Source organism: Anas platyrhynchos, chromosome 1 (genome assembly GCF_047663525.1).
Source record: "Anas platyrhynchos isolate ZD024472 breed Pekin duck chromosome 1, IASCAAS_PekinDuck_T2T, whole genome shotgun sequence".
In the NCBI taxonomy this organism is placed as follows: domain Eukaryota; kingdom Metazoa; phylum Chordata; class Aves; order Anseriformes; family Anatidae; genus Anas; species Anas platyrhynchos.
In genome coordinates this window covers 109345857-109370536 of record NC_092587.1, presented here as the reverse complement: position 1 = coordinate 109370536, position 24680 = coordinate 109345857, and the positions used below count along the sequence as shown (strand labels likewise).

At 38.5% G+C, this 24680-nt stretch overlaps 2 protein-coding genes across 6 annotated transcripts; one reads left to right on the top strand and one right to left on the bottom strand.

The window, feature by feature from the left end:
- Positions 1-907: 907 nt before the first annotated feature.
- USP16 (ubiquitin specific peptidase 16) lies at positions 908-21393 on the bottom strand. Of its 4 annotated transcripts, none has more exons than XM_027449247.3 (18): positions 21256-21393; positions 18476-18574; positions 16629-16807; positions 15840-15943; positions 13351-13454; positions 11668-11849; positions 10620-10712; positions 9879-10009; positions 9414-9501; positions 7517-7595; positions 6552-6643; positions 5694-5750; positions 4737-4907; positions 3660-4314; positions 2848-2942; positions 1790-1876; positions 1333-1489; positions 908-1222 (listed from the first exon to the last, which is right to left on the bottom strand). In XM_027449247.3, exons 2-18 carry the CDS (start codon positions 18534-18536, stop codon positions 1098-1100), a joined length of 2460 nt encoding a protein of 819 aa, XP_027305048.1. In that variant the 5' UTR covers positions 18537-18574; positions 21256-21393; the 3' UTR covers positions 908-1097. The 4 variants fall into 4 exon arrangements, with proteins under 4 accessions (XP_027305048.1, XP_027305050.1, XP_027305049.1 ...); XM_027449249.3 differs by having other exon boundaries at positions 11668-11846; XM_027449248.3 differs by lacking the exon at positions 21256-21393 and adding an exon at positions 20876-21011.
- On the top strand, positions 21235-24274 carry RWDD2B (RWD domain containing 2B). Of its 2 annotated transcripts, none has more exons than XM_027449253.3 (5): positions 21235-21367; positions 21730-21948; positions 22064-22131; positions 22782-23147; positions 23861-24274. In XM_027449253.3, exons 2-5 carry the CDS (start codon positions 21742-21744, stop codon positions 24096-24098), a joined length of 879 nt encoding a protein of 292 aa, XP_027305054.1. In that variant the 5' UTR covers positions 21235-21367; positions 21730-21741; the 3' UTR covers positions 24099-24274. The 2 variants fall into 2 exon arrangements, with proteins under 2 accessions (XP_027305054.1, XP_071882327.1); XM_072026226.1 differs by lacking the exon at positions 21235-21367 and adding an exon at positions 21538-21659.
- Positions 24275-24680: the final 406 nt, after the last annotated feature.

The window sequence follows — 24680 nt, the reverse complement described above, 5'->3', positions numbered from 1 at the left end:
TGAAGCCCTGTGTTAAGATTCCTTGTGGAAAGCAAACAGCTCATGTATCTCAGTCACTTTAAAGAACTGTGCTTGAAATTCAAGCCACTTAAATAATTAATCCTTTTATTACTTGCCAGTGCTACTCCATTTCACAGCCAGGAGGGAGTGGAAGGCTAAATCAAGTCCCGAACTATCGTATGCCTAAATAAGGCTGCTGTACAACATCTACACTACTGCTTGCTTTATGGCTAGTAGCTGGCATGGTTGAAAAACTCAGCAAGTTTTCTGAAGGATTGGCATACTGATGAGTCAGCTGCACAAGTGCTGCTGCTGCTGACTTTAAGGGTAACAAGAACACATAAGGATACTCATTTTCTTAGTAAGGGTGTTGTGAAAAATTCATTGAATGAAAACAGCTGCTGCCTTAGCACAGGCAGCCAGAATTTTATTTATGTGAAACATTGCATGAAGCCTAGCCTGTGGAGAAGAGAACTTAAAAACCTCTAAGAATGCTGGTCCTCCAGTGACTTAACCCTCTAGCACAAAAAGGCTGAACTGGAACACCTGTACTGAGAGGGAGAGAGCCAAGTTCTTAGCCCCATCAAAATACCAGTGAGATTCCTATGTACAGAATTCTCCAAGTTTCCAAATTGAGGGTTCCCACATAGAAAATAAACCAACAGCAGAAAGATGGCCGATAACTGCATTTGTCTCAGCTCTGTGAGGTGTAGAAAGAAAGAAGTGTGTTCTAAGTGTAAGAGGCTCTAAAATACATACAGATGTAACTGAGCCAATTAGTTCAAAATTATTACTGGTCACTGTAAAGTGAAAGAATTGCTGAAATGTACAGCACTTGCAAGAGACTAAGAAAGCAGCAGTTGCTTGCCTGTAGCACCACACACATTACTCACTAGAAACCTGAAGCTGTAATTTTGAAAAAAGACTTTTATTTAAAAGTAGTGAAAACATTGGAAAAAGTATAAGTTAACCATTTGTCAGTGTGTTTAAGAAGCACAAAGTATATTCTTGTAGTTAGCCCCAACATGTTAACATGATTTGCAAGTTCCTGCCTTCTTTCAGGCTGTTTAAGATGGATGCAAGAAGGTTTCTCTGATTTAGAGCAGTCGCTCATAGAACAGGAGATAGGCTTGTGAACTCAGCACTTTTGATAGAGACACAGCTTGTACGTGGGTATCACTGATGTGGAACCACTGTCCTTTTACTGGTTCAGTTTCTAAAGCTGTCAAGGAAGAATTTAGGAGATAAAGTTATTACTAGGAACTGAAGTACTTAATCCTGTTACTGTTTGGCAGTAAGAAGTAATTTGTAAAAATACTTGTAATTATTTACCTTCAGGAGATTGTCCTTTAAGGACAAGATCAGAGAGATGTTTGTTCATATTTCTCATTTTAGCATAAGCAGTGTAGTGCCCAGACCTCATCGTTCCACTGTGCTCAACAACTCCATAGAGAGAGTATAATACTTTTGTACTCCCTTCGGCCACATTCTGTAAAAGTGAAAGTTATGGTACATGTATGTCAGTCAGGGACTGGATTCTAAACAGGCTAGAAAGTAAACACTTCTATTTGTTTGCCAGTGAAAGGGAAGTTGTCATTACAGGTCCATGCAAGGTGCTACAACTGTAATCAATGGAAATACACTGAGAGGCTCAAGTACAAATTGCACTTCCAATTTGTATTAGCACACAATAACGTGATGAGCATTCTACACAGATTCTGCTAAGCAGCTTAACTGTGAAAGCATATTAAAACATGGGAAAGGAAAATTTGACTGTTTTTCCACTTACTTTACATTTAACTGTACAGAAAGGAGCCAAGTCAATCACTTCTGGAAACTTGATATGCCTGTTAACCTTCCGTAGATTAAATCCAGCCTTAGACATGAAGGAGAGGAAAAATCCATAATGTTAAGTGTAGCACATTAAAACCATCAGGTACTATGTACTCATGTAACTATGAAGAGATCTCTTACTTTTTGGACACTGTAGCATGCCTGATGATCTAATTTTAGATTGCCAAAACTGACAAAACTTCTACTCTCACCTTACTCAAATAATCTTCCAGTAACAAACTGGAAAAGCAAAGTAAGAGATGACAAATATTTTTTCCTTAGTTGTATGAGTCTCTTGAAATATCCTACACATTTCATTTTCTCTGTGGAATGCTTTTCATCTGCTAAGTTACCTCCCTTATTTATTTATTTTAAGCATTTCAGTCAAAATACTTAATGGCTTTAAACTGAGAAAAGGCAATGCTGTCTCCTAATCCTATTTATTTTCTATCTTTCTTCTTGAAAAGTTAAAGCCCTAAATTTAAAGTTTTTCAAGAATTTGAGGAAAAAGGTAAGTCACGTCACTTTGGTGTCTATAAATAAGACTTCAGTTGTATTGTTTTCCATTCAACTTGCCTTTTTGTTAATTCATTTAGTAAGGAATCCTATTCTATCTGTATGGAAATGCAAGAGTTAGGAATGGATGTAGATGCAGGTAACAATGCTAACATACTACTTAATACAGTAAGTAGTAACCTCAGTGAAGGAACACATTTCAAGTAAGCTCCCAAAAAGTGTTGCCTCAATTATTAATAGAACATTTTTTTTTTTCCCCTGGAAATGAACGCCCCAGTCCCTACCAATCACAAAAAGAAAACACAAAAACCTACCAAACAAAAACAACCCTGCACACAACTACCTCCCAAGTGCTGAGGAAAAAACAATAAAATAAAATAAAAAGCAGGCTTATAGGAAAATGGAAACGTGCTAACGTTAGATTTAAGTTAAGCTATATGCATATATATGTATTGGACACACACTTTTTTTTTTTTTTAATAACAACCTGTTTGTTACCTGTTGAAATCTTTTTAAGTGAAGAGTTAAAATTGGAGGAGCAAGAGAGATTAGCATTTGCTTTTTGGCATTAGTATAAACATACTTCTTTTCACCTGTAGAACAGAAAAACCATCAATTAATTTCTAAAGAAATGTTACAGCACTAATTTATTTTCACTATTTATACTGTTACAATGTCATCCGCTATAGTGAATGAGAAACTGAACATTCCCCTTTAACACGAACTGTGAAACTGCCATCCTGCAGCTCCCATATCACAAAAGTAGCTGCTCACATCACGTCTAAGCAGCATCGGCAAAAGCAGGATGAATTCTCACATGCTCTCTACAACTCAGAAACTGCATGTAGCTTTCTTCCACTGGTCTTCTGAGCAAACATCAACATGATTTCCCTATGACTGTTACAAGAGAAGTTTCATATTTGAGAAAGGAACAGAAGTCATCTGGTAAATAACCACTTTCTACATTCATCCACAAAATGAATTTCTAGATTGCAATGACCGCGCTACCCCAAAACCCAAACCAAACCCACTCCTCTCTGACCATTCTTCTGTTCTAGTCATTATTCTGTACACAAGCTTGTGAGCCCATTATTCTGCTCAATTAAGAATTTGTATTAGCCTGTGTAGAAGAGGTTCTCACAACCTGCACAATAAACACTGTTCTACTGATACATGCTAAGTTTGAAGTTACATAAATACTGTTTTAGGAACAGCCCCATCAACCACCCAAGCACTATATAGTAATCGGCTCTCATATGGGTTCCTAAATTTATTAAAAATAATAAAAAAAAAAAGATAATTTATCATACTTTTCATGTTCTTTGGTCCACAATGTCTCTGCGTACATACATCACATAGTAGTTTATTCTTCTCACTAAGTTTCTCATTATGGGTAAATTGATACAAACAGTGATGTATTGAACCTTCTTCTGGGTTCAGGTCTTCCCTGTTTGCAAGAGTACAAAATGCCATTTCGGGATCTTCCGTCAGTACTTCACAAGTTTGAAGGTCATTTAAGATGCTCATATCCGATTCAACATTATCACTCAAGTGTATTTTTGAGAAGTCAGTAGCAAGCCCTTCCTCATCTTCATTTTCATCATCCTCATCTTTCAAAGATAGGTTGTCAAGGCCATTGACAAGCTTCACAGGAGAATCTAAAGCTTCTGTAGGGAGATCCATGAGAGACTCCTTTTCTACACACTCTTGTTCTGGTTTTCCTGTATTTTCAAGCATATTCTGAACTTCTCTTTCAGTTCCCTCTATACTTAAGTCTTCGTGAGTTAAGCAGTGATCTTTGCAGTCATTTGATGACTCCTCTTCTTGCTTCACATCAGGAGTTTCAGAGTTAATATCTGCCTCTCTTTCCTGGTTATATTCTGCATCTTTTTCTGACTGTTCAGTAGCACAGATATCTGCCAACTGAAGTACTTTTCCTTGGAGCTTCTGCAGGCGGCGCTGGCTCTGCAAATTGGTAGATAGAACGTATAAGCATATAAAAAGTTTCGATGATATTAAGCATTTTCAGCCATTTCTTTATCAAATTATTTGTTGTATGTCATAGGTGTCAAAGGGGGAAGTTATGATTTCATAACCTGAGGTCATCAGTTTAACTAACATTGAATTTACCCTTGCTCAGATATAGCCCCCACCACACCTCTGAATATTATCTTATTCCTATCATGGCAACTATTATCAGAGCATGTAACTTCTTCATAGCTATAACATACATACAACTGATCGTCATGGTTGTGCATTTGACAGAGGAAAAATTCTAAGCCATCCCCTCCTCCTCTGTCTCAACTGAGGAAGCAAAAAGAATTTATTTTTTTACCATAAGTTGCAAGTGCTTTATTAATATAAGTAAAATGGTTATCAAAACCAACCTTGGCTTGTTTTTTGGCCAGTTTCTTTGTTTTTTTCTGAAGGTGCTTACTTGTACCAAGGGGCTCATCTTTCTGTTTAATGTAACAGCCATCATTTTTATCCTCTTCTTCACCTTCAGATTCCTTCTCTTTGTTTTTTTTAGCATTTCTCTCATTTGTATTTTTTGTTTTCTACACACAAATAAAAAAACAAATAATAATTAAAAAAACACAACCACAGAAATAGATATGTTACTGTCCTGAATAACAACATAGAATTTCAGAGAAAACTGCAGGGATGTTATCTGAGTTTTCAGCTCAAAATACAACATTTCACTGACTGTAACGTATGCCTAACACCCTAATGCCCAAAAGGGTCATCTCACTCCAGAAGGAGTCCACGTGAAACAGTATCAAAAAGTATGCCTATCAAGGCTGAATTCTGAACATATAAAAAGACATTTATCTGTTAGAGGCAAAGGTAATCTAATTAAATTCACTGAGGAATAGTATTTCATTCAAGTGCAGACATTTTCAGTTGAACTGTGCGCCGTATAATTTGTAGTACTGTCCTTTATTTGCTTCTGTTAAAGCAGAATTTGTTCATTGCAGACGACATGAACCCTTTAGTTGAGGGGATTTTATTTCAAAAAGCATTCCTTAGTTCTTGTGTGAGCAGTGCTACATGGCAAATCTGACATACTATATATGCAGATTGCCAGTATGAAACCCAGAGAAATCAATTTTTTGAGTGTCAGTTTTTGAGATCAATCATGTAAACCAAAACAGATCAACTTACACGAATAACTCTCCTGAAAATCTTATTTTCTACCTTTTGGGGACAAGTTTATTATTTTAACTTCTGAAACGCACATTTAGAAAGCTGCATACATTAATTCCCTCCTGATTATAGAATAAAGGTAGTTTTATTTGCTTATATGAAAACAAGTCAGAAATAAAACACGTACAGTTTCTTACCTGATCATCTGGTACAGGAAGTGACAAATCAAGGAAAGATTCATGGACCAAGGACACCTTTAAATGAACATTAAACAGTCCAATTTAATTTTTTGGAATTGGCTGGCTTGCTGTCAATAGGCTTATCTGTACGTATCTTCGTTTGCATTCAAAGCATTCTTCTACTTGAGCGTACAAATGTAAAACAAAGCTGTTGGTAAATGTAGATAACTACTCATGACCAAAATCTACCAGTCACGTTACTCCAGAAGTAAGAAATGGTTTCCCAAGTTTTGGTTTTCTTGTAGCCTAGCACATGGGAACCCAATTTAGTGCCTATGGGATTGATTCTGTGATCAACTGGGATATTCATCTAGCCCACTCACTAATATCTGTAATTAGTTTGTTCTCAGGATGCATTATCCCTGCAGTGCCTTCTTCCTTATTTATTTCCTCACAACCCCACAATCATTCCCATGTGAAAAATTGAGACCTAATAGTCTGAGGGAAAAAGAGAGTTCCCAGCAGCATTCTGCTTAAACAGAACAATTCATCCACTCTACAGTTGGCATCACTGGAAGGTGTTCACCAGGAATCTGAGTAATTTTTTTTTTTGGCAGAGGCAGATTGCTAATGCTGCTGCCCTCTTTTTTATGGAACTCTTTTGAAAGGAACTGGAAGATTTTCTTCCCTTATGCTATAAAGGAAGATTCCAGCCAAACCATGCCCCTCTTCAAAAAGCATGTAGCTAGTAAACTCAGAAACATTAACTGAAGCAACTCTCTCTAACTCCAGTTATTTCTACAAATAGTTACTCTGGAGTTCTGTGGATTACATAAAAACATGCTCTTGGGTATTTAAGGCAGGCAGTTTACTTACTGTTTTGCATTCCTCACACATAATCGTACTGGTTAATTCTCCACCAAAGATTCGATCTATGAAACTTTTCATTCCCTTTTTCTTCTCATATTCTGAAAATTGACAAAGTATATAGTAAAGTTAGTAATATTGCGTATAATATATAATTTAATGATAACATACCAAATTAAAAATGCAGTATGTAAAACATACATAGCATGTGTCAGTGCCTGTTCTAGTTTACTTAGGAAGTACAGCAAGATTCTTAATTTAAGATCCTTTTATATATTAAAGGTATGGGTGTGAAAACACATTTACAGAAGACACTTTGACTGAACTGACAACTTCACTGCTTTCTGAAGTCAAATGCATTTTTTATTTTCTTAGAACTACTATATCCCAGTAGGAGTTCCTGTTTTCTCCCCGGATTTAACTCAGACAACTGTCTGAAGCTAATTTCCTCAAGTTATCTCTCCCGTGTAGCACATACTCTGCACTTAAACTTGCTCTTCATCTTCTAACCCAAGTCATGTTGAAAAGTTTAAACATTCTTCTGTTCAGTGTTGTGTGTTTTTTTTTTTTTAACAGCAATAAAAATCCAACAAACTTGTTTTTGACAGCACTGATGAGTAATAATGAGCTATAAGGATTGAGCAAGTCATTACATTCATGTGCTAATATCTTAACTTCTTTCATAGTATTTGAATAATTAAAAACTACCCAAACATCTTTTAATGTATAATAACTGTAGAATCAACTCTCTTTTACTCTTATTATAAAAGATATGTCACTGAAGTCAGTAAAACCTTTAAACAGAATATTTAACATTTACAAGCCTTATGTTCTAGATACATACATATTCAAGATGTAGCATAAATCTGCTTATTAAATATGTATCTTTTAGTCATAACTGTTACCACTAGTTTGCCTACTTGAATGGAAAGAAAAATGTACAGTTATCACATCATCACTGACACGTATTTTACCTTTAATTTTTGTTTTCAGTTCTTCTTCATTTTGTTTGTTAGAATCGGTCAGGGCCTTCAGTATTCCAACACTTACTCGCTGAAATTTTCAGAACAAATTGACATTGCACAATTTCTTAAACTAATTCAGTTAGCTTTACAAAATGATTCACATGGAGAAAGAAAATCTTTAGTAATTAAGAAAATCAATACAAACAACACAACTGCCTACAAAGATGCAACAGTTCTCACGTTTTGATATTAAAAAAAAGCCAACCAATCAATAAATACACCATAATATTACAATTAGTATTTAAGAAATATTTTAACATCTTTATGTTAAAAGACTTCCAACATCTTTGTTGTCAGCATGGACAGTGGGATGAAGTGTAACCTCGGCAAGTTTACTGATGACACCAAGCTGTGTGGTACAGTCGACACGCAGGAGGGAAGGGATGCCAGCCAGAGGGATCTGCACAGGCTTGAGAGGTAGGCACGTGAGAACCTCACGAGGTTCAACAAGGCCAAATGCAAAGTCCTGCATCTGGGCTGGGGCAATCCCAAGCACAAACACAGGCCGGGTGAAGAATGGATTGGAAGCAGCCCTGAGAAGGGCTTGGGGATTCTGGTGGATGAGAAGCTTGACGTGAGCCAGCAATGTGCACTTGCAGCCCAGAAAGCCAACTGTATTCTAAGTATCCATCAAAAGCCAGCAGGGAGGGGGAGGTTATTCTCCTCTCCTCTGCTATGCTCATATGAGACCCCACTTGGAGCACTGTGGTTCAGCCCTGGGGCCCCAGAAGAAGAAGGACATGGACCTGTTACAATGAGTCCAGAGGAGGGCCATGAGGATAATCAGAGAACTGGAGCTCCTCTCCTGTGAAGACAGGCTGAGGGAGCTGGGCATGTTCAGCCTGCAGAAGAGAAGGCTCTAGGGAGACCTTACAGCAACCTTCCTAAAGGGGGCCTACAGGAAAGCTGGGGAAGGACTCTTGATCAGGGAGTACAGATACTCTTGATCAGGGACTGCAGTGATAGGACAAGGAGTAATGGATTTAAACTACAAAAAATAAAGTTTATATAAGATATTAGGAAGTTCTTTACTATGAGGGTGGGTGGTGAGGCATTGGACCAGGTTGCCCAGAAAAGGTAAGGTCTCCCCGGAGCTTTCTCTCTGTGAATCCCTGGAAGTATTCAACACCTGCTTGGATGGGGCTTTGGGCAACCTGGTGTGGTGGGAGGTGTCCAGGCCCATAGCAAGGGGCAGGGATGAAATACTTCTCAAAATTAGATCTGGACAATTAAAAAAAAAAAAAAAAAAAAAACACAAACAAGAACACCATGGGATTCCCACAAGTGTTCTTTCAGACTTTTCAGAAACGAACACAAAAGGATGTGATTTAGGATGACTGCACATGCTCCAACTTATTATTTCTGTAGTTTTGGACAAGTCAATCTACTTCCTGAAGGTCAACAGACATTTATATGAAAAATGTAAAATCAACCAAAGACCCTTTAGAACAAAACTGAACCTTTATACATGATTTTACTAGAAGAGCATAGAGAATAGCCAGTATATTGCTTTCCAGAAATGCAGAAAACACCATTGCTTTTGAAACTTACGCAACAAGGGCAATCTTTAATAGATACAGGCCAAGAACAAATTTCTTTCTTTGAATATTCTTTTGTAAAATTAAAATCACAATACTTGTGGTTGCTCCTTTGCAACTGTACTACTCAGAGGTTGTCACATGCTACACTTCTGTTGTAATATGCTGCAAGTGCTTATGGGCAGCACAAAGCACTCTACAAGGGGTTGACTTGTCTGAGAAAGAATGCTTTTTCTCCCCTCAGATGGGGAGAAAGTCTTGGTCTGGGGTACGAGGAAAGGTATAGGCAAGTGTGGAATTACACTCACTTGGATTTCTTCTGCTCTCATGCCATCAAGTAAGTAACGAAGCAATTCTTGACTGTCTTGCTGCTGATAACCTTTAAATCGTATTGCTCTGTTAATTGAAGTGTAAATTGATAAATGAAAAGCATAATTAACCTTAGAGATAGACAAAGTAAAAAACAATTCATTCCAAACATACAGAAACAGTCTCAAGCATTCATGTATATAAGAGCAACAAATGTAGTACAGTATTTCTAAAAATGTAAGGCTAGACAATCTGAGCATATCACTGGGTATCTTTCATTTTACTTCTATTCACTTATATTTTGGCTCTTTATCCTATTTTTTTTTCCAAAACTTTTTACTTATTATGGAAATTTTACATGCTGTGATGTGAGATCAAGAAAAAGAAGAAAACTGACCTTTGTTTAAACAACTAACATTTTTTTTTCCGTACTCACTATACCATGCAATTATACAGATACTCACTTTTTACAAACCTGAGCAAAAAGTTCCTTAGGGGTAACCACCCCTTTCTTTGTCTCTTGCATTTCTGTCAGGAACTGATGCATGGCTAACGTCAAAGGACCTGGCGGATCTAGTTTTATTAGCTGAGGTTCCTGTTTTAAACAAAAGCAATAGAATTGTTTGGCCTTAATTTGATGGCAGATCCTTCTAGAATTAAGTTTTTCCTTGTCTGAAACTCCAAACTGACTAAATTCCAAAATTGCAGTATATTAAACTAACAAAAAACAAACAAGAAATGGTTTCTCATCACACAATATCAAAACACTGGGCTAAGAGTCCTTACCTATTTCTTGCTTAATTGCAACTCTGTATTTCTTGCTTTTAGTCAGGAAAATACTACAATTTCTTAGAATGCACAACCCTTCTTTCCCAGCCAAATCTCTATTGTAATGATACATGCATTATTTAAGTTAGTGCTGAAGACATCCTCTAGTTTCCTATGTTGCATTTAGACAAATTACACTGTATCAAAAGTTACGTATTTTCATCACTTTAGAACTGAAAGGGCACTACTGACTTCAGTAGTAGGTCTATTAAATTCAATGGTGAAATTCCCACCAATTTTACATTTTCAACACTAACAACGTAAAACATTTTAAGTTAAACAGCTTTAAAATACAGAGTATTGTTTGTTTCTTTAACAGAATCAGGGAAAAAAAAAAAAACAAAAAAAAAACACTATGGAGGCTGAAGCTTATATACCATAGATAATTCAGGTGACTCAATTTTAACTGTCGTGTCAGGCATTTTAGCTTCTTTGAGCAGCTCCCTCAGGACTGGAGTTTGTGATAAGTTCTGTAGAAGAAAAAAGACAGACAAAGGATTGGTAGCCAGGGAACAAGACGATGGGCAAAGGAGCTCCATTTGCCATGAAATTTGTGGCAACCAGATTAACGGCAAGTTATTTTCGCCAAACAGGACTAGAACGGTAACTTCTACCATGGACACAACTTTGGAAATTCTAACAATGCTTAACAGCTAAAGATAAATTACATAGAGCTGACAGGACTTGCAACTATCCTCTTTGTGTATTACTTCAGGTTGCAGAAACCCTAAATGTACTACTATCTGGTTTTAAGTCAAAAGGTAAAAGGTAACTATTTCCTTGGTTTAAAACATGTTAACAAGTAAAAATGAATTGTATTTAGTAAAACCTGCAAGTACAATGGGAAATTTGCTCAAGTAAAGCTTCAGTATCAAGAATGCATTTGCTGAATGAATACATACAGAAAAAGGAAGCTCATTTTATCCAAACAATTCTTGACTCACATCCAAGACACACAAGATGGCAATGCAATATGCTCATGCAGTTAATATTGACCTCTATTTGATTTTCCTGTTGCTGAGAGAGAGTATTTTGTTTCAGTAAACACCCATAGTCTTCGGTTATTAATCTCGCACATTCTAAGAGGTCGATGAGGGTGATGAACCAGACTGTATTTTTATTTTTTTTACTAAATTAGGAAGTTGGCATGCTTAATCTCTATAAAGAAAAGATGCTGTCCCTCAAAGACGAGGCAATTGGTTACATCTTCACTTAGTGCAAGTCTGAACCTGCAGCTCCATTCCTTCATACTGTTCTGGGCCAACACACTATTTTTAAAATGAACCCATCATTCTTGGCAGATAAAAATCATATTTGAGTTGTGCCACTGTACAGTAAAGAAGGCGCTTTTTTTTTTGCATTTTTTTTTGTAACTCCTTTTTTGTTCTACTAAATTATTTTTAAAAGCAGCAGTAACTACTGTACCTGCATCACTGCATTAAAGAAACACGTATTCCCCAGGTTACTAAGTCCTTTAACAGTCACTTCTGAGTTAGTATTTGAAGGAGAATTCTCTTCTTTGAGAGAGACTTCTTTTTCTTGCTCATTTCTGTTGTCTTTTTCTACCTTTTTATTTCCAAAGTCTTTATTCTCTTGCTTTTTTTCTGCTGGAACAAACGAACAAACATATATTAACCCAGAAACAAGGAACGGGATAGGAAAAAGTTGTTACAGGCAGCAGCAATCTATAATGTTTAAAATTTAAACATAATAAAATTAATTCTGTAATTGTATAGCTGCAACACTACTGGTTTAATTTCTTAACTCCTAACACTTAGTCTAAAACAAGCAAACAAACATTTGAAGCCATTCCAGAGCAGCATAGAATTTAAACATGACACTTAGTTCGCAAGCCATTAACGCCAACAATTTCTGAAACTCAGCATGTGTTATTTAAGATTTAATTCTTGTTGCACCATCCTCTATGTTAGGGGTTTCTACAATAACCAATAAGATGACATCTGAGATAATACCCCTCTCGACATGGCCTTATTGTCTGAAATTAAACACGCAGGTTTCCCACTGACAAAGAACTCTGATGAGAGTACATTCATCTAAATAGATGCAACTGGGAGGTCCATGCTCTTCAAGACATTAGATATTTACCCCTTATTAACTTGTTGTACAGCTCAAAAATTCAATGACCTGTTAACAAAACCATAAATGAACTCTAGGTAGTTTTCAGAGTAACACCTGTAGTGGTTCTACCAGTTTAACAGTTTAGCCTTGATAATCTTTCCAATGTACAGGGCTGTGAGCCAAGATTGACTTAAGACAATGTAGTAACAGCTCAGAGAAAACAAGGAGAATGGGCAATGCAATCTTTGCAGATGAACAAGAAAACAGCTGGAAAACCTGAAACACACAACTGCATCCAGGTATTCATCAGCACTCTTGTTCAAATCTAAGAAAAAAAAATATCGTGGCAACCAATTTAAGCTCAAATTTTAAATGTAGAGAAACCACCTCTTTGGTAAAGACTGATGAAACGCACCCAAAGATTCTGATTCCTTGTGGTAAATCAGCTGATTCCTGAAAAAAGTACTCAGAGATGACTACTGAGCATTGTTGGATTACGTGTGATCTGTTTTCCAAAGAGCCTAAATTTTGGTAGCCTTGAGTTAAGGTATTTTGATATGCAAATACTTCCAAGTATTCCAGTGGAAGTGCCTTGTAGAGAGAGTTTTACAGACCACAGCATGCTGTGGAAACTATGGGAGTTGTTTAATGACAATTTAATGTTTTTCCTCAAACCTCAAGAAAGGCTGAGCAATATGGATGAATAAATATGACACTTCTGAATACTGAGAGTCAATTCCTAACTCACTGAACAGACAAATGTCATACTTATTTTTTTTCTCCTCTCATTCCTGTATTTCTGGTTTCTAAAAGATATGGGTACACTAAACAAAGTCCTGGTCAGATTAAGTGGGCTAGGATGTTATGATTTCAGAACTCTGACAAAGAAAAACATAAAGGAATAAATTTGCTTTTTAATGGACCATAAAGTGTTCCAGAAACTAATTATTGTACATTCTTGATTTACAGAACTGTCTGCTGCATTAAAGGGACTTTCTGACTTACTGTGTATATACTATAGTCACTTACCTGAACGTGATGAGTCATGACAAACTTGTTTTTTAACATATTCCACCGTCTGGCCCAACCGTGTTGAAGTACTATATGGAACTTCATTATCACATATGTAGCACCTGTATCAGCCCACCCACCCCCAAAAGAGAAAAACAATTAGTTCTATTTTTTTCTATTACAATTCCTCAACTACTTACTTGTTTGATGAAATTTATTACACAAAGTTATAAAATTACAAGGTTTGTTTTGTGTGTGTGGTTTTCTGTTTTCTTTAAATTTTGAATTCTTACAGAAGTGTTCGATTTACTTCTCATTAAGAAAGTAAGTTAAAAATTATCTTCATTGAACAATTTTAGTGAATGAAAGTGATGACCTGCAAACATAAATTAGACCCTTTAAAGATGTTCTTACAAACCTATGCTACATGTAAAAGTAGCTGGGCAAAGTTTGCCTAAATAAAGAAACTGAGTTATCAGCCCCATAGGAAACTATTTGCCAATTTTATAGCATGGAAAAAAAAATCTGTTTATTCTAGCCAAAGTGTTCACTATATTTAAACTGGAAAAGAGTGCTCCATTAGTCCTGAATGCCTTTTTTAAAGTTTTATTTTGCTCTTTTGTTGCAGATATAAACCTGTTAATCTTTTTACAGAGAAAGAAAACAGATGGTTAGACCACTAATTTGTTTTAAACAAAATTGTGAGAGAAGCTGAGGTAATAAAGGCTTGAGTAAGAGTTAAATTCTGCCAGAACGCATACAGCATAAGGAGAGTTGTATGTACCGATTTTGTAGTTTTGCACAATCAACTCTTTGAAGAGGTCACAAAAGGTTTTGAAGAGAACACAAATACTTCTGCACTTTGAAACACATCAATTACAGTTATTAGGCACAAATGCATTTAGCAGATCTCAGGATTACCTTAAGTCAGACTAGTTTCCGATCTTAAAAACAGCAGAAGTCTGCAGTAAATTGCTTTCCTGTATCTCTAGCATCCTCAGTATTTGCTGAGAATATTCCAGCTTTTTCATGTCTCAATGAGAGAAAAACAAAACAAAACAAAAACTGGCACTACCTGTAGAATCCTTGAGTACGTATTTATTCTTTTTTTTTTTTTTTTTAATAATTAACAAGACTGACATTCTTGCTCCTGGAGTAACATACAATAGTTACTTCCATGGGCAATTTTTAAACAAAATAAATAAAAAAAATAGTTGAAAGTTGAAAGATTAAAAGACTTGAAATTATCAAGAGATTGATAATGATGCCTGTTTGACCAATGGGTGAAAGGCATACTGAAAACGTAGCACTTGTAACCCCAAAATAGCATAACTTAATGAATTACTAGAACTCTCCTCTTTCTTTCCATGCTCAAAACCATTTCTTTAGCAGTTTACAGGTATTATTCAAGTACAATTTCAATCATGTATGCACGCACACTGCAGACATTTACTCATACGTTTGTAGAATTAATAAATTCTGATTAAAACTGCTTTTGCGTACTAATCCCAGGGTGAAATATAGTTCTGGACTGTAGTACTGATTTATAACAATAATTTACACCCCATATACCATCCTGTGAATAACCTCTTGGACAAATCTGTACAAATGAAAAATTGTAGAAGGAAGCAAAATACCTTGCTTAAATAACTTCCTCTCATTCACAAGTAAGTTGATTTAAAAACTAGAGATTTTAGAACTGAGAAAATGAAGTGTTTAGAACCCAGATTTTTAATGCTGATTTAAAAATCACAAAAATAAACTAATTCATTAGCAATATGTATTTCTAGCAATGTCCATTTCTGTTCTAGAGTACAATGGAAACACTAGTCATCACACATATGTGTGATACATTATCTCTTTACTCGATCACGTTATATAAAATGAACAAACGGTAGGTTTAGAAAGAGGTGAATTTAAGCAAAATCAAAACTATGTCAGATACAATATTTCTGCATGGCACCATTTAGAATATTAAGGTTCTCCCTTCCATAATAACACTATTTCTTTTAAGAGAAGGAAATACTACCAGGGAGATAGAATTTATATTGACAGATCCACTGGCACCTTGTAATTCTACAGATGTGCTTCTTAACTATACCTATGGTATGAAGAGGTCATAATTACTGAGGAAAAAAAATGAATCAAGTTTTTCATTAAGCGTGCATCAGGAAAGAGTTTCCCCCGAGGGCAAAAGTCAAGATTTAGAGCGACATAACATGCTTCCATTTGTCAGTAATCTGATCAAGCAAAAGCAGTAAAATACTAAACCAACATTATTTACTACTTGGTCAATTCCAGGTTCAATTATGAAAGTTTTCTAGTTACAATTTTTACAGAAGAGTAATATTTATTCAGCAGATCTTAACAAAGACTGCTGGGATTTTTGTGTGTGGAATGATTTATATACATTTCTAGAGTTAACTCCCAGAAATCACATAGAAAACACAAATTATATCCCAACCTCTGTTGCCTTCTATGTGTTAACTGTTGCCTGACAAACTCACCACACACTCCAGTTGTCCAAACTGAGAACCAAACAATGGGGGTCTGATCTTGGCGTTGTGTAATGCTTTAAAGCATGCTGTTCTGGAGAATTTCTGCCACAGCCCTATAATGTTGATAACCAGAAGTGTCACAAAATCCAGTTGACTATCAATGAAACATATATAGTCAGTGTATAAAGTATTTAAATGAAAACTGTTTAATTATGTTCAATTAATTAGAATAAATAGATGGCTCTATGTCAAGACAGTTATTTCTGCAGAGAGAAAAGTACCTCACTGGGTGCAAAATAACCATAAAGTCGCCTGAGCACTGAAAATCTAATTTACAAATTTCACTTTGAACTGCTTGAAGAATGCAACAGGAAAAAAAAAAAAACAACAACAAAAATAAAACCTCTTCAGCATGCAGTTCTAACTTTAATAAAATAGTGTTAGCACAAGATAATACGGGAAAATAAAAAATTAGGAGCATTAACAGAAATTAATATTTTCTTAGAGAAATAATTTGGACTTTCTAGGAAAGTAAGCCTCAAGACTGTATTTTCGCCTTAAGTCTGCTAAATGCCTTTGTGCCAAGCTTCTAAATACTGCATTTCTAAGTACTTCACTTGCAATTCAGAGCTGACATTTTTCATAACACTAAAGTATATCAAATCATTCATGTAACACCACCTTTAAAATAACAGTAATAAAACAGTTGTAACAGTTTAGCAGTTTTAACTCTGTTGCTCTGCTATATCAGGAGGCACTGGAAAATATGAATAGAAATAACAAGAAAACAAGAGATACCCTGTGGCCACATTTTAGACATAACCATATGGAAGGGCTTTCGTCCGTCTCCTCCTCAGAATTCTCTTGTGTCTTATTGTCTGCCTTGCAGTCCTGGCAAACGTGCCATTCCACGTTCACAAGGGCCTTTTTCAGATGACCTTGTTCCAGTCCTTTACGAATATGCCTGCATGTAGGTTCTACAAAATAAAAAGCACAAGAATGCTCTAGGTATCGTAACAAATGTAGACGTGTCTATGCTTCAAAGACATAAGCTGAAAACCAGAATCTATGATGACCTTTAGCAAAAACACCAGAAAACTTTTCAGAAAAATATTTTGTTCCAACACCTCTGAGGGAGCAACCACAGCCCCCTGCTATGGTTTGCAGTCTCCAAGGCAGCTCCCAGCTACCTACAGAAGTGGAGATTATGTTTCCAGCTGAGCTGTCTCTGTGAAATTATGCTGCAGACTATGGTAGAAAAGAATAGCAGAATCACCCTATCGATATCGCTATCACTTTGCATTACAATCTTACACCCTACTTAGGACTGCATCTTCTGGGCCTGCACCTATTTAAATGAACTCTGCTGAGAATAGATATTTGCTGCTAAGAGAAAATACCAGAAGTTTATTTTTAATTTTCCTTGTTTTCATTTTCTGTTGGTTACACTGACGCTTGAGAATGAAGAAAAGCCATCTGTAAGCTTAAGTCCTATGCTGAGAAATCAAGAGTGACAGACAACAGACACGGCAAGCTGATTGAGGTTCTTCAAAACAACTAATGAGGAACATATTTTAAAGACTTCTGATTTTTTTTTAAATACAGCGTAGGTTTAGATGTTTATTATCAGCAGCCTACCATTCTTCACTATTTGCAGTTACAAATGTCTACATTTCCAAATACAAGGTCAAATATCTGACAGTATGAATAGTTACCTCAAAGTCAAGAAGCGCAGAGTAAAGAAACCCATGCTATTAGGAAAGCATCATGTGTACTTAGTATGTTAAAATCATATTTTTGTCAAACTTTTATTGAGAAGAATTACTTAGTTGTTTATGTATTTCAACAGTCTTAAGCTTTAGGTCTACAGAGGTGTTTTATTGATTAAACAGAGACAGCGTAACAGCTCTGAATCTGTCTTTGTTGAGGACTGTATGTACAACTACAGCCTTGACATGCTAAACTTTTCTTCACGTGAGCTAAAACAAGTGTAAGTTTTGTACCTACAGTTCCGTTTCTGACCAAGCATACAGGATTTTATCTCAGTACAAACACCAGCCGGTAAGAGCCAAATGCAGATATTTAGATGCATTATTTAAGCTGTTAAAAACAAACAAAACCCACAGGCTTCAACTTCAACACTGTTTCTTAAACAAAGGTTTATATCTTGGCTGCTACTCTACAGTGCAGTTACAATACTTTCCATTTCCAGCTTTACAGGACTTTATCAGGGTAAGCTAGCCTGTTATTAGCCAAAGAAGTGATAGGGCATCAGCAGTTGCATCATAACTGATTTTTTTTCTGGAGAAAGATGAGGAACAGTCATAGCAGACCATTTGTCTTTTTGACACAGAAGCTAACACAAGACCAGGACAAAAAGACCTAAGAACAAGATAACATCTGAGTAATAGTTTCCAAGGCCTTATTATTATTTTATAACATACTTACAAAAGCACCAACACTAAAGATTCTTAAAGGACTTCATTTATATGAACCCACACTCTATAACCACATCAAAGCCAGTGAAGCTACCTAGTGTAAAGGTATTCTAATATCAAAGACTTCACAAGCCTTCTTTGAGGTCAGAACAAAGATCTATTTTTTTTTTCCCTGTCGGACTACAAGACTTCTCTGAAGAAACATACCCAACATATCCAGAGACTCATCAGACTGTGCAGTTTTGCCTTTGGTGCGTTTCTTTCCCATATTTGCAGCCCTTGATTTTCTTTAAATAGAAGAAAGACCTAGCAAGGAAAAATACGAAATTGGAAATTACATTTTGGTTTGACTTAATAGTTGCTAAACAATAAATTATTTCCATGGCTGAGATGGCCCTTGAAATGAATTAACTTGTTTGACATTTTCAAAAGAAATTAAGTTAATTATACTTTAACATGAAGCAACTGTAACTGTGGTAGAGACAAGATGCCAGTGTGAATTACAAAAAAAAAAAAAAAAAAAAGTGTTAAGACCTTAAATCAAAAGCAACCACCTTGTTCCTCTTGTGCACTAAGTTATATATCGAAAATCCTATATAATTTTAAGACTAACTAAAAACAGAGGGATTTTAGGAAATGGAATTGGGTTTGTCCTTATTAAATCTTCAAGTTTTTTTCTTGCATTTACAATCTTTCGGTTTTCTTTACTGAAAATTCCTTCAATCTTTTTAAAAGCCTGACGCATGAGAGTACTCTTAACACATTTAAAAATCCAAAACCAATGTGAGTTCCAAATCTTAAGTTTCCTTTTTTTCGGGAAAATTTATCATTGCCTTCCCACCATAACTAGTAAATATGGGGGCTGGTATTTGGTATGACTGTAAACCTTTCTAGACAAGAGTGACATTTGAACAGAGCCCTAGGCCAAGTGATTCCCTTCAAAAACTTGGCTACTACACACACAGCAGGATATTCCACCCCCCCACCTCCACCCTGGTGAGGCCCCACTTGGAGTTCTGCATCCAGGCCTGGGGCCCCCAGCACAAGAAGGATGTGGATCCTATTAGAATGGATCCGGAGGAGGGCCACGAAGATGATCAAAGGGCTGGAGCACCTCTCCTGTGAGGACAGTTTAAGAGAGCTGGGGCTGTTCAGCCTGGAGAAGAGAAAGCTCTGGGGTAACCTTATGGCATGTATAGCGGCCTTCCAGTCTAGCAGCCTCCTCCCTAAAGAAGGCCTACAGGAAAGCTGGGGAGGAGCTCATTGCTATGGAGTACAGCAACAGAATGAAGGGTAATGGTTTTAAACTAAAAAAGGGTAAATTTAGATGAGATATAAGGAAGAAATTCCGTACCATGAGGGTGCTGAGGCACTGGCACAGGCTGCCTGGAGAAGCTGTAGATGCCCCATCCCTAGAGGTGTTCAACACCTGCTTGGATGGGGCTTTGGGCAATCTGGTCTGGTGTGAGGTGTCCCTGCCCATAGCAGGGGGGGTTGGAATGAGATGATCTTTTAGGTCCCTTTCAACCCAAACCATTCTGTGATTTTTATCTTTTAGTCTGCATTTTTTAAGGCTCTGTGGCTTACTTCACAAATATTAAAATTGGCATTTGTAGTACACTGAAAACATGAAACCTAGAAAGGTTCAAAATTGAGTGTGTGCAGTTTTATGCAGCCTTTGCAGACCTGCCTAACTCTGTTCTCCACCCCTCAAGTCAGCTTCATGTAAATGTGTCAGCACGCCACTTAATCTGACTTGTAACATCCATCCTTTCAAAACCACTTCTTACCTTGAACTCAGCACCACACCTGCCCCAGCTGAAAAGCTGCCTGCTCGGAGCTGTCACAGCCAAAAACTGAAGCCAGCCCATGGGGATCAAAGAGCAAGTAAGCCTGTGAGAATTTAGACATAATACCCACAAAGAGCTTTTCGTAGGAAGAACCTTTTAAGAGGCATGCTTTTAGAAGAGGTGACCCAGTTAAATGACAGCCAGGCAGCCACTTCAGTAGAAGTAACACCTTTTACAACTGAGCATTCGATTTGTTTGGAAAGAGAAATGACAGCTCATCCAATAAACTCCCACTACAGCCTGTCATTCCACACAAGCTACAAAACTCAATCTTTTACAAGCAACTCTAAAGCATTAATCATAGAATGGCTTGGGTTGGAAGGGACATTAAAGATCATCCAGTTCCAGCCCCCTGCCATGGGCAGGGACACCTCCCACCAGACCAGGTTGCCCAAAATCCCATCCAGCCTGGTCTTGAACATCTCCAGGGATGGGGCACCCACAGCTTCTCTCGGCAGCCTGTGCCAGGGCCTCACCGCCCTCTGAGTGAATGATTTCCTCCTAACCTCTAATCCAAATCTCCCCTCTTTTAGTTTAAAACCATTCCTCCTTGTCCTGTCATTAACAGATTGATCAGAGCCGCTCTCCATCTCTTTCAAAAGCCCCCTTTAAGTACAGAAAGGTTGCCAAGAGGTCCGCCCGGAGCCTTCTCTCCTGCATGCTGCCCAGCCCCAGCCCCCGGCCCCCCCGAGCAGCGCGGCAGAGCAGCACCAGCACTCGGCGCTGTTCACTTCACCCACGCCGCGTGAGGACAGACCCGTCCGACAGGCTCCTCTCCAGCCTCTTCCACTAAAAACAGCCCACGCAGGGGGCAGCACGGCAGGGCTTTAATTTCGCTCCCAATTCCACGTCCAGCAGCGCGCACCCTGACGCCTCCCCCCCCCCCCCCCCCCCCCCCCCGCGCTGCCCGGTCCCGCCGCGCAGCCTGCCCCGCCCCGCCCGCTTCCGATTGGCTCCCACCTTCCTCAGCGTCTTAACTGACAGGCGCCGCAGCCAATAGAAAAAGCCGCCCCCCCCCCCCAAGCCGTGAGGCGGCCCGGCCGTGAGCGGAGCGCCGCGGAAGCGAGCCGAGGGGGAGCGGCTGCGCCGGGGGAAGCTCCGCGGGCACGGCCGGGCTCGGCGCCTCCCGCCCCTCACCTGCTGCCGGCGCGGCGGTGCGGGCGGCCGGGCGGCTCATGGCGGCTGGGGGCGGCCCGGCTCCTTCACCTCAGCGCCGGGCAACGGTCACCGGCCGCCGCGCCTACTTCCGGTGCGCTGCATGCTGGGAGCGCGAGGGAACGGCGGGGCGGAGGGGATAGGCGGGGAAAGGGCGGCGCATGCGCGGAGGCGGCGGGTGAAGCGGGGAGGCGGGGCCGTGAGGAGGCGGGGAAAGTGGGCGGAATAGGCGGCGCATGCGCAGTTGCGGGCGGTGAAGCTGCGGCGCCCTGAGCATGGAGGCGGTGCTGGGGGGAGAGGGGGCGGGTTAATGGCGGGGCGTAATGGCGGCGCCCCGGGCTGCCGCCCTGACCCTGAGCCTTGGACGCCCCCCGGTGGGGTTAGGAGTAGGTGCACGGTGAGCTCCTTCCCATGGTAAAGCCGCTCTTCTCTCCCCCTGCTTTCTTTCTCGCTTAGGAAGCCGCAGGAATGGCCAGCCGCGAGGAAGCCGAGGTGCAGGTGTCGGAGCTGGAGCTGCTCTCCAGCATGTTTCCCCGCCGGGAGGAGTTCCTCGTCACCGACCCGCTGGCTCTGGCAGAGCTGCAGCTCGCCGCCGCAAGCGAGGCCGCGGAGATGCCCTCCTCGAAAGTCCAGTTCACCCTCAACGTAAAGCCCGAGGGCCCCGGTGCCTCGATGGTATCGTAAAGATGTTCGTCTGGGTGCTTTGGGGGTTGGGTTTTTAATTCTCATCCTAAAAATAATATTGGGGCGTTTTAGGGTTTCCTCCAACTTAACATTTCATCGTTTTTAGGCGGAATTCTCTATGGTCTGTGCTTTACCGTTTAAATATCCAACTGTTCCACCAGAAATTACAGTGAGGTATGTTATGAAAATATACAGATATAATACCCAAATCAGTCTTTTTTTGGTTAGTTTGCTGTTAAATTAAGCCAGAAGGACAATGATGCTGAAAAAAACCCTACAAGGATATGATTTCTTCAGTTGCTTCAGAAATAACTGAGAAAAAAGTGAAAAGCGAAGAGTGCCATCTTCTGTACAAAGGGGTCAGATGTAGCTGTTGTTCCTAGGTTTGATGCTCAAGAAGTCTGGTGTCAATTCTGACAAGGCTTAACGCTACTTAAAAGAGTAACAGGTTACCCAGTGGTCTTATTCTTCCCTGGTCAAAATGCTGTTACTCTCTGGCTATTTTTCAGGGAACTTTTCTTTTTAAAGAGGTACTTTCTATCATTCTACATTATATAAAGTTAGTTCAGTCACCAGGCTTACTTCTTATGTACCTTTGTCTTGATTCTCATGTACAGATTGGTAGTACTATATGTGTACTCACAAGGTAGCACAATGAATGTTATTTATGATCTTTTCGTAGCTAATTTGACTTAAGTATCAACAGTAAGTGGATGTGGCCTGATTTTTTTTTTTTGGCAGCTTGAAGTAAACTGTTTGAATAACACAATAAATCATAAGCATATTACAACTACATTTTTTCTTTTCTTTTTTTTTTTTTTTAGGTCACCATTATTAAGCCGCTCGCAGCAGATTCAGCTGAACTCAGATCTAAAAACATATTTAATGCAAAACTGCAGTGGTGAGCCTTGCATGTTGAGTGCAAGAGAATGGGTTAAAGACCATGCATCTGCTTACGTTGACAGAGAGCTTTCATCCTCCTCAGTGACGACATCAAATGCCTCGCAGTCAGAGGATGTCATTTTCACTAGATTGTGGATCTACAGTCACCACATTTACAACAAGCAAAAAAGAAAGAATATTATTGAATGGGCGAAGGAGCTCTCTCTGTCAGGGTTTTCTATGCCAGGGAAACCAGGAGTTGTTTGTGTAGAAGGTCTACAAAGTAACTGTGACGAGTTCTGGTCAAGGTTAGTTTTCCTTTACACTTAAATGCCATTAGTAGTTTAATGATGTGTTTTTATGTGTTGTGTATGTGGCCAGAAGGCGGGATGCTCAACCACCTTCCAGCCTTTAAAGGTCTGCAAAGAAGGTTTTTTTTAATCATAATGGTTTTGCAACTCAGAATAGCCACTGTACTGTTCGATACAGCAGTCAGAGTTACTAATTCTTGCACATTTATTTCTGTTCTATCTTCCTCTTTATGTCAGTGGTATAGCCATGGACTACAGTAACCCAAGCTTGTTGGATATTTATGTGTTTATATTGCCTTACATTCATATCTTATTCTACTCACATCATTTATGTTTCTATGTGGTGGAAACTAACTAAGCATTACTGTTTGTTTGTAACAGCTAAGAGAGTGTGACAATGCATGATGAGAACATGAGAATTAGTACAGGCAAGGCAGAAATGAAGAATGAAATTGAAATTGTATCTTCATCAATTATTTTGTGATGAAAAGCATTAATGTTTTTGACAGAGATAAAATGAAACAAGCTGCTGCTTATGGGAATATTTGGAATGTGGGTAGCATTCCTGTGACCAGCTAGGGAAAAATTATTTCTGTCCAGAAATTTGTGTACAAATAAAATGTATTGATTTTGTGATAATAGCTATTTCATAGTATTTGCTAAAACAGTCTGTTTTATGGATAGATTTATAGTTCTCTGCTTGCTTTCAGAGTAAGAAGACTAACGTGGAAAAGAATACTAATTCGGCACAGAGAAGATGTTTCCTTGGAAGGTGGAGGACATGCTGAGATCCAGAAGCAAAGAAAGTTTTCCACTTTGGAAGAAAAATGTTTTGATGCGCATGGTCCCAGAGGAAATCATATGGATTTGGGGCAGCTATATCAATTTTTAGAACAAAAAGGATGTGCAGACATTTTTCAAATGTACTTTGGGGTTGAAGGGCATTAGGTTACCATAGGTGCAAGTGACTACATTTCTAAGTTAATCCTCATAACAGATTCCTTAGCTGTTCTGCAGCTGTTGATCAGAGAAGGAATTGATTATCTTTGCTTGATATGACGAATCCAGTTTTCTACGAAAACAAATATTCAGTTCAATCTGAGTAATGAAAGTGACTGAATGAATGCTTTATTGCAAGGCCTGATTTTAAAGGAATTTAGGGGACGTAGCTAATTACAAGGAATGAAAATAAGTTTGATAACCTGCTGGGCAGAGCTACAGAACATGGGGTTTTAGGGAATGAGTAAATGAATAGGAATTGAGAAAAATGAAGTGTGGACATCTGAGGAGAGGAAATGTGATGTTTACATGACATGTTTACATACACTATATGAAGACTTTGATAACAATCTTTTATTGTTCTTTCTATATTAAGTGATGAGGTTAATACGTTTTATATAAAAATGAAACAGGAGCACCTCATTCATGCAAATAGGATGCGGTAGGACGCCTTCTCTAAGTGAGGCACGAGACTTTTTTGTAGGTGAGCGTGTGTATGGGTGAGGGATGCTGCCGTGTCCCCACTACCTC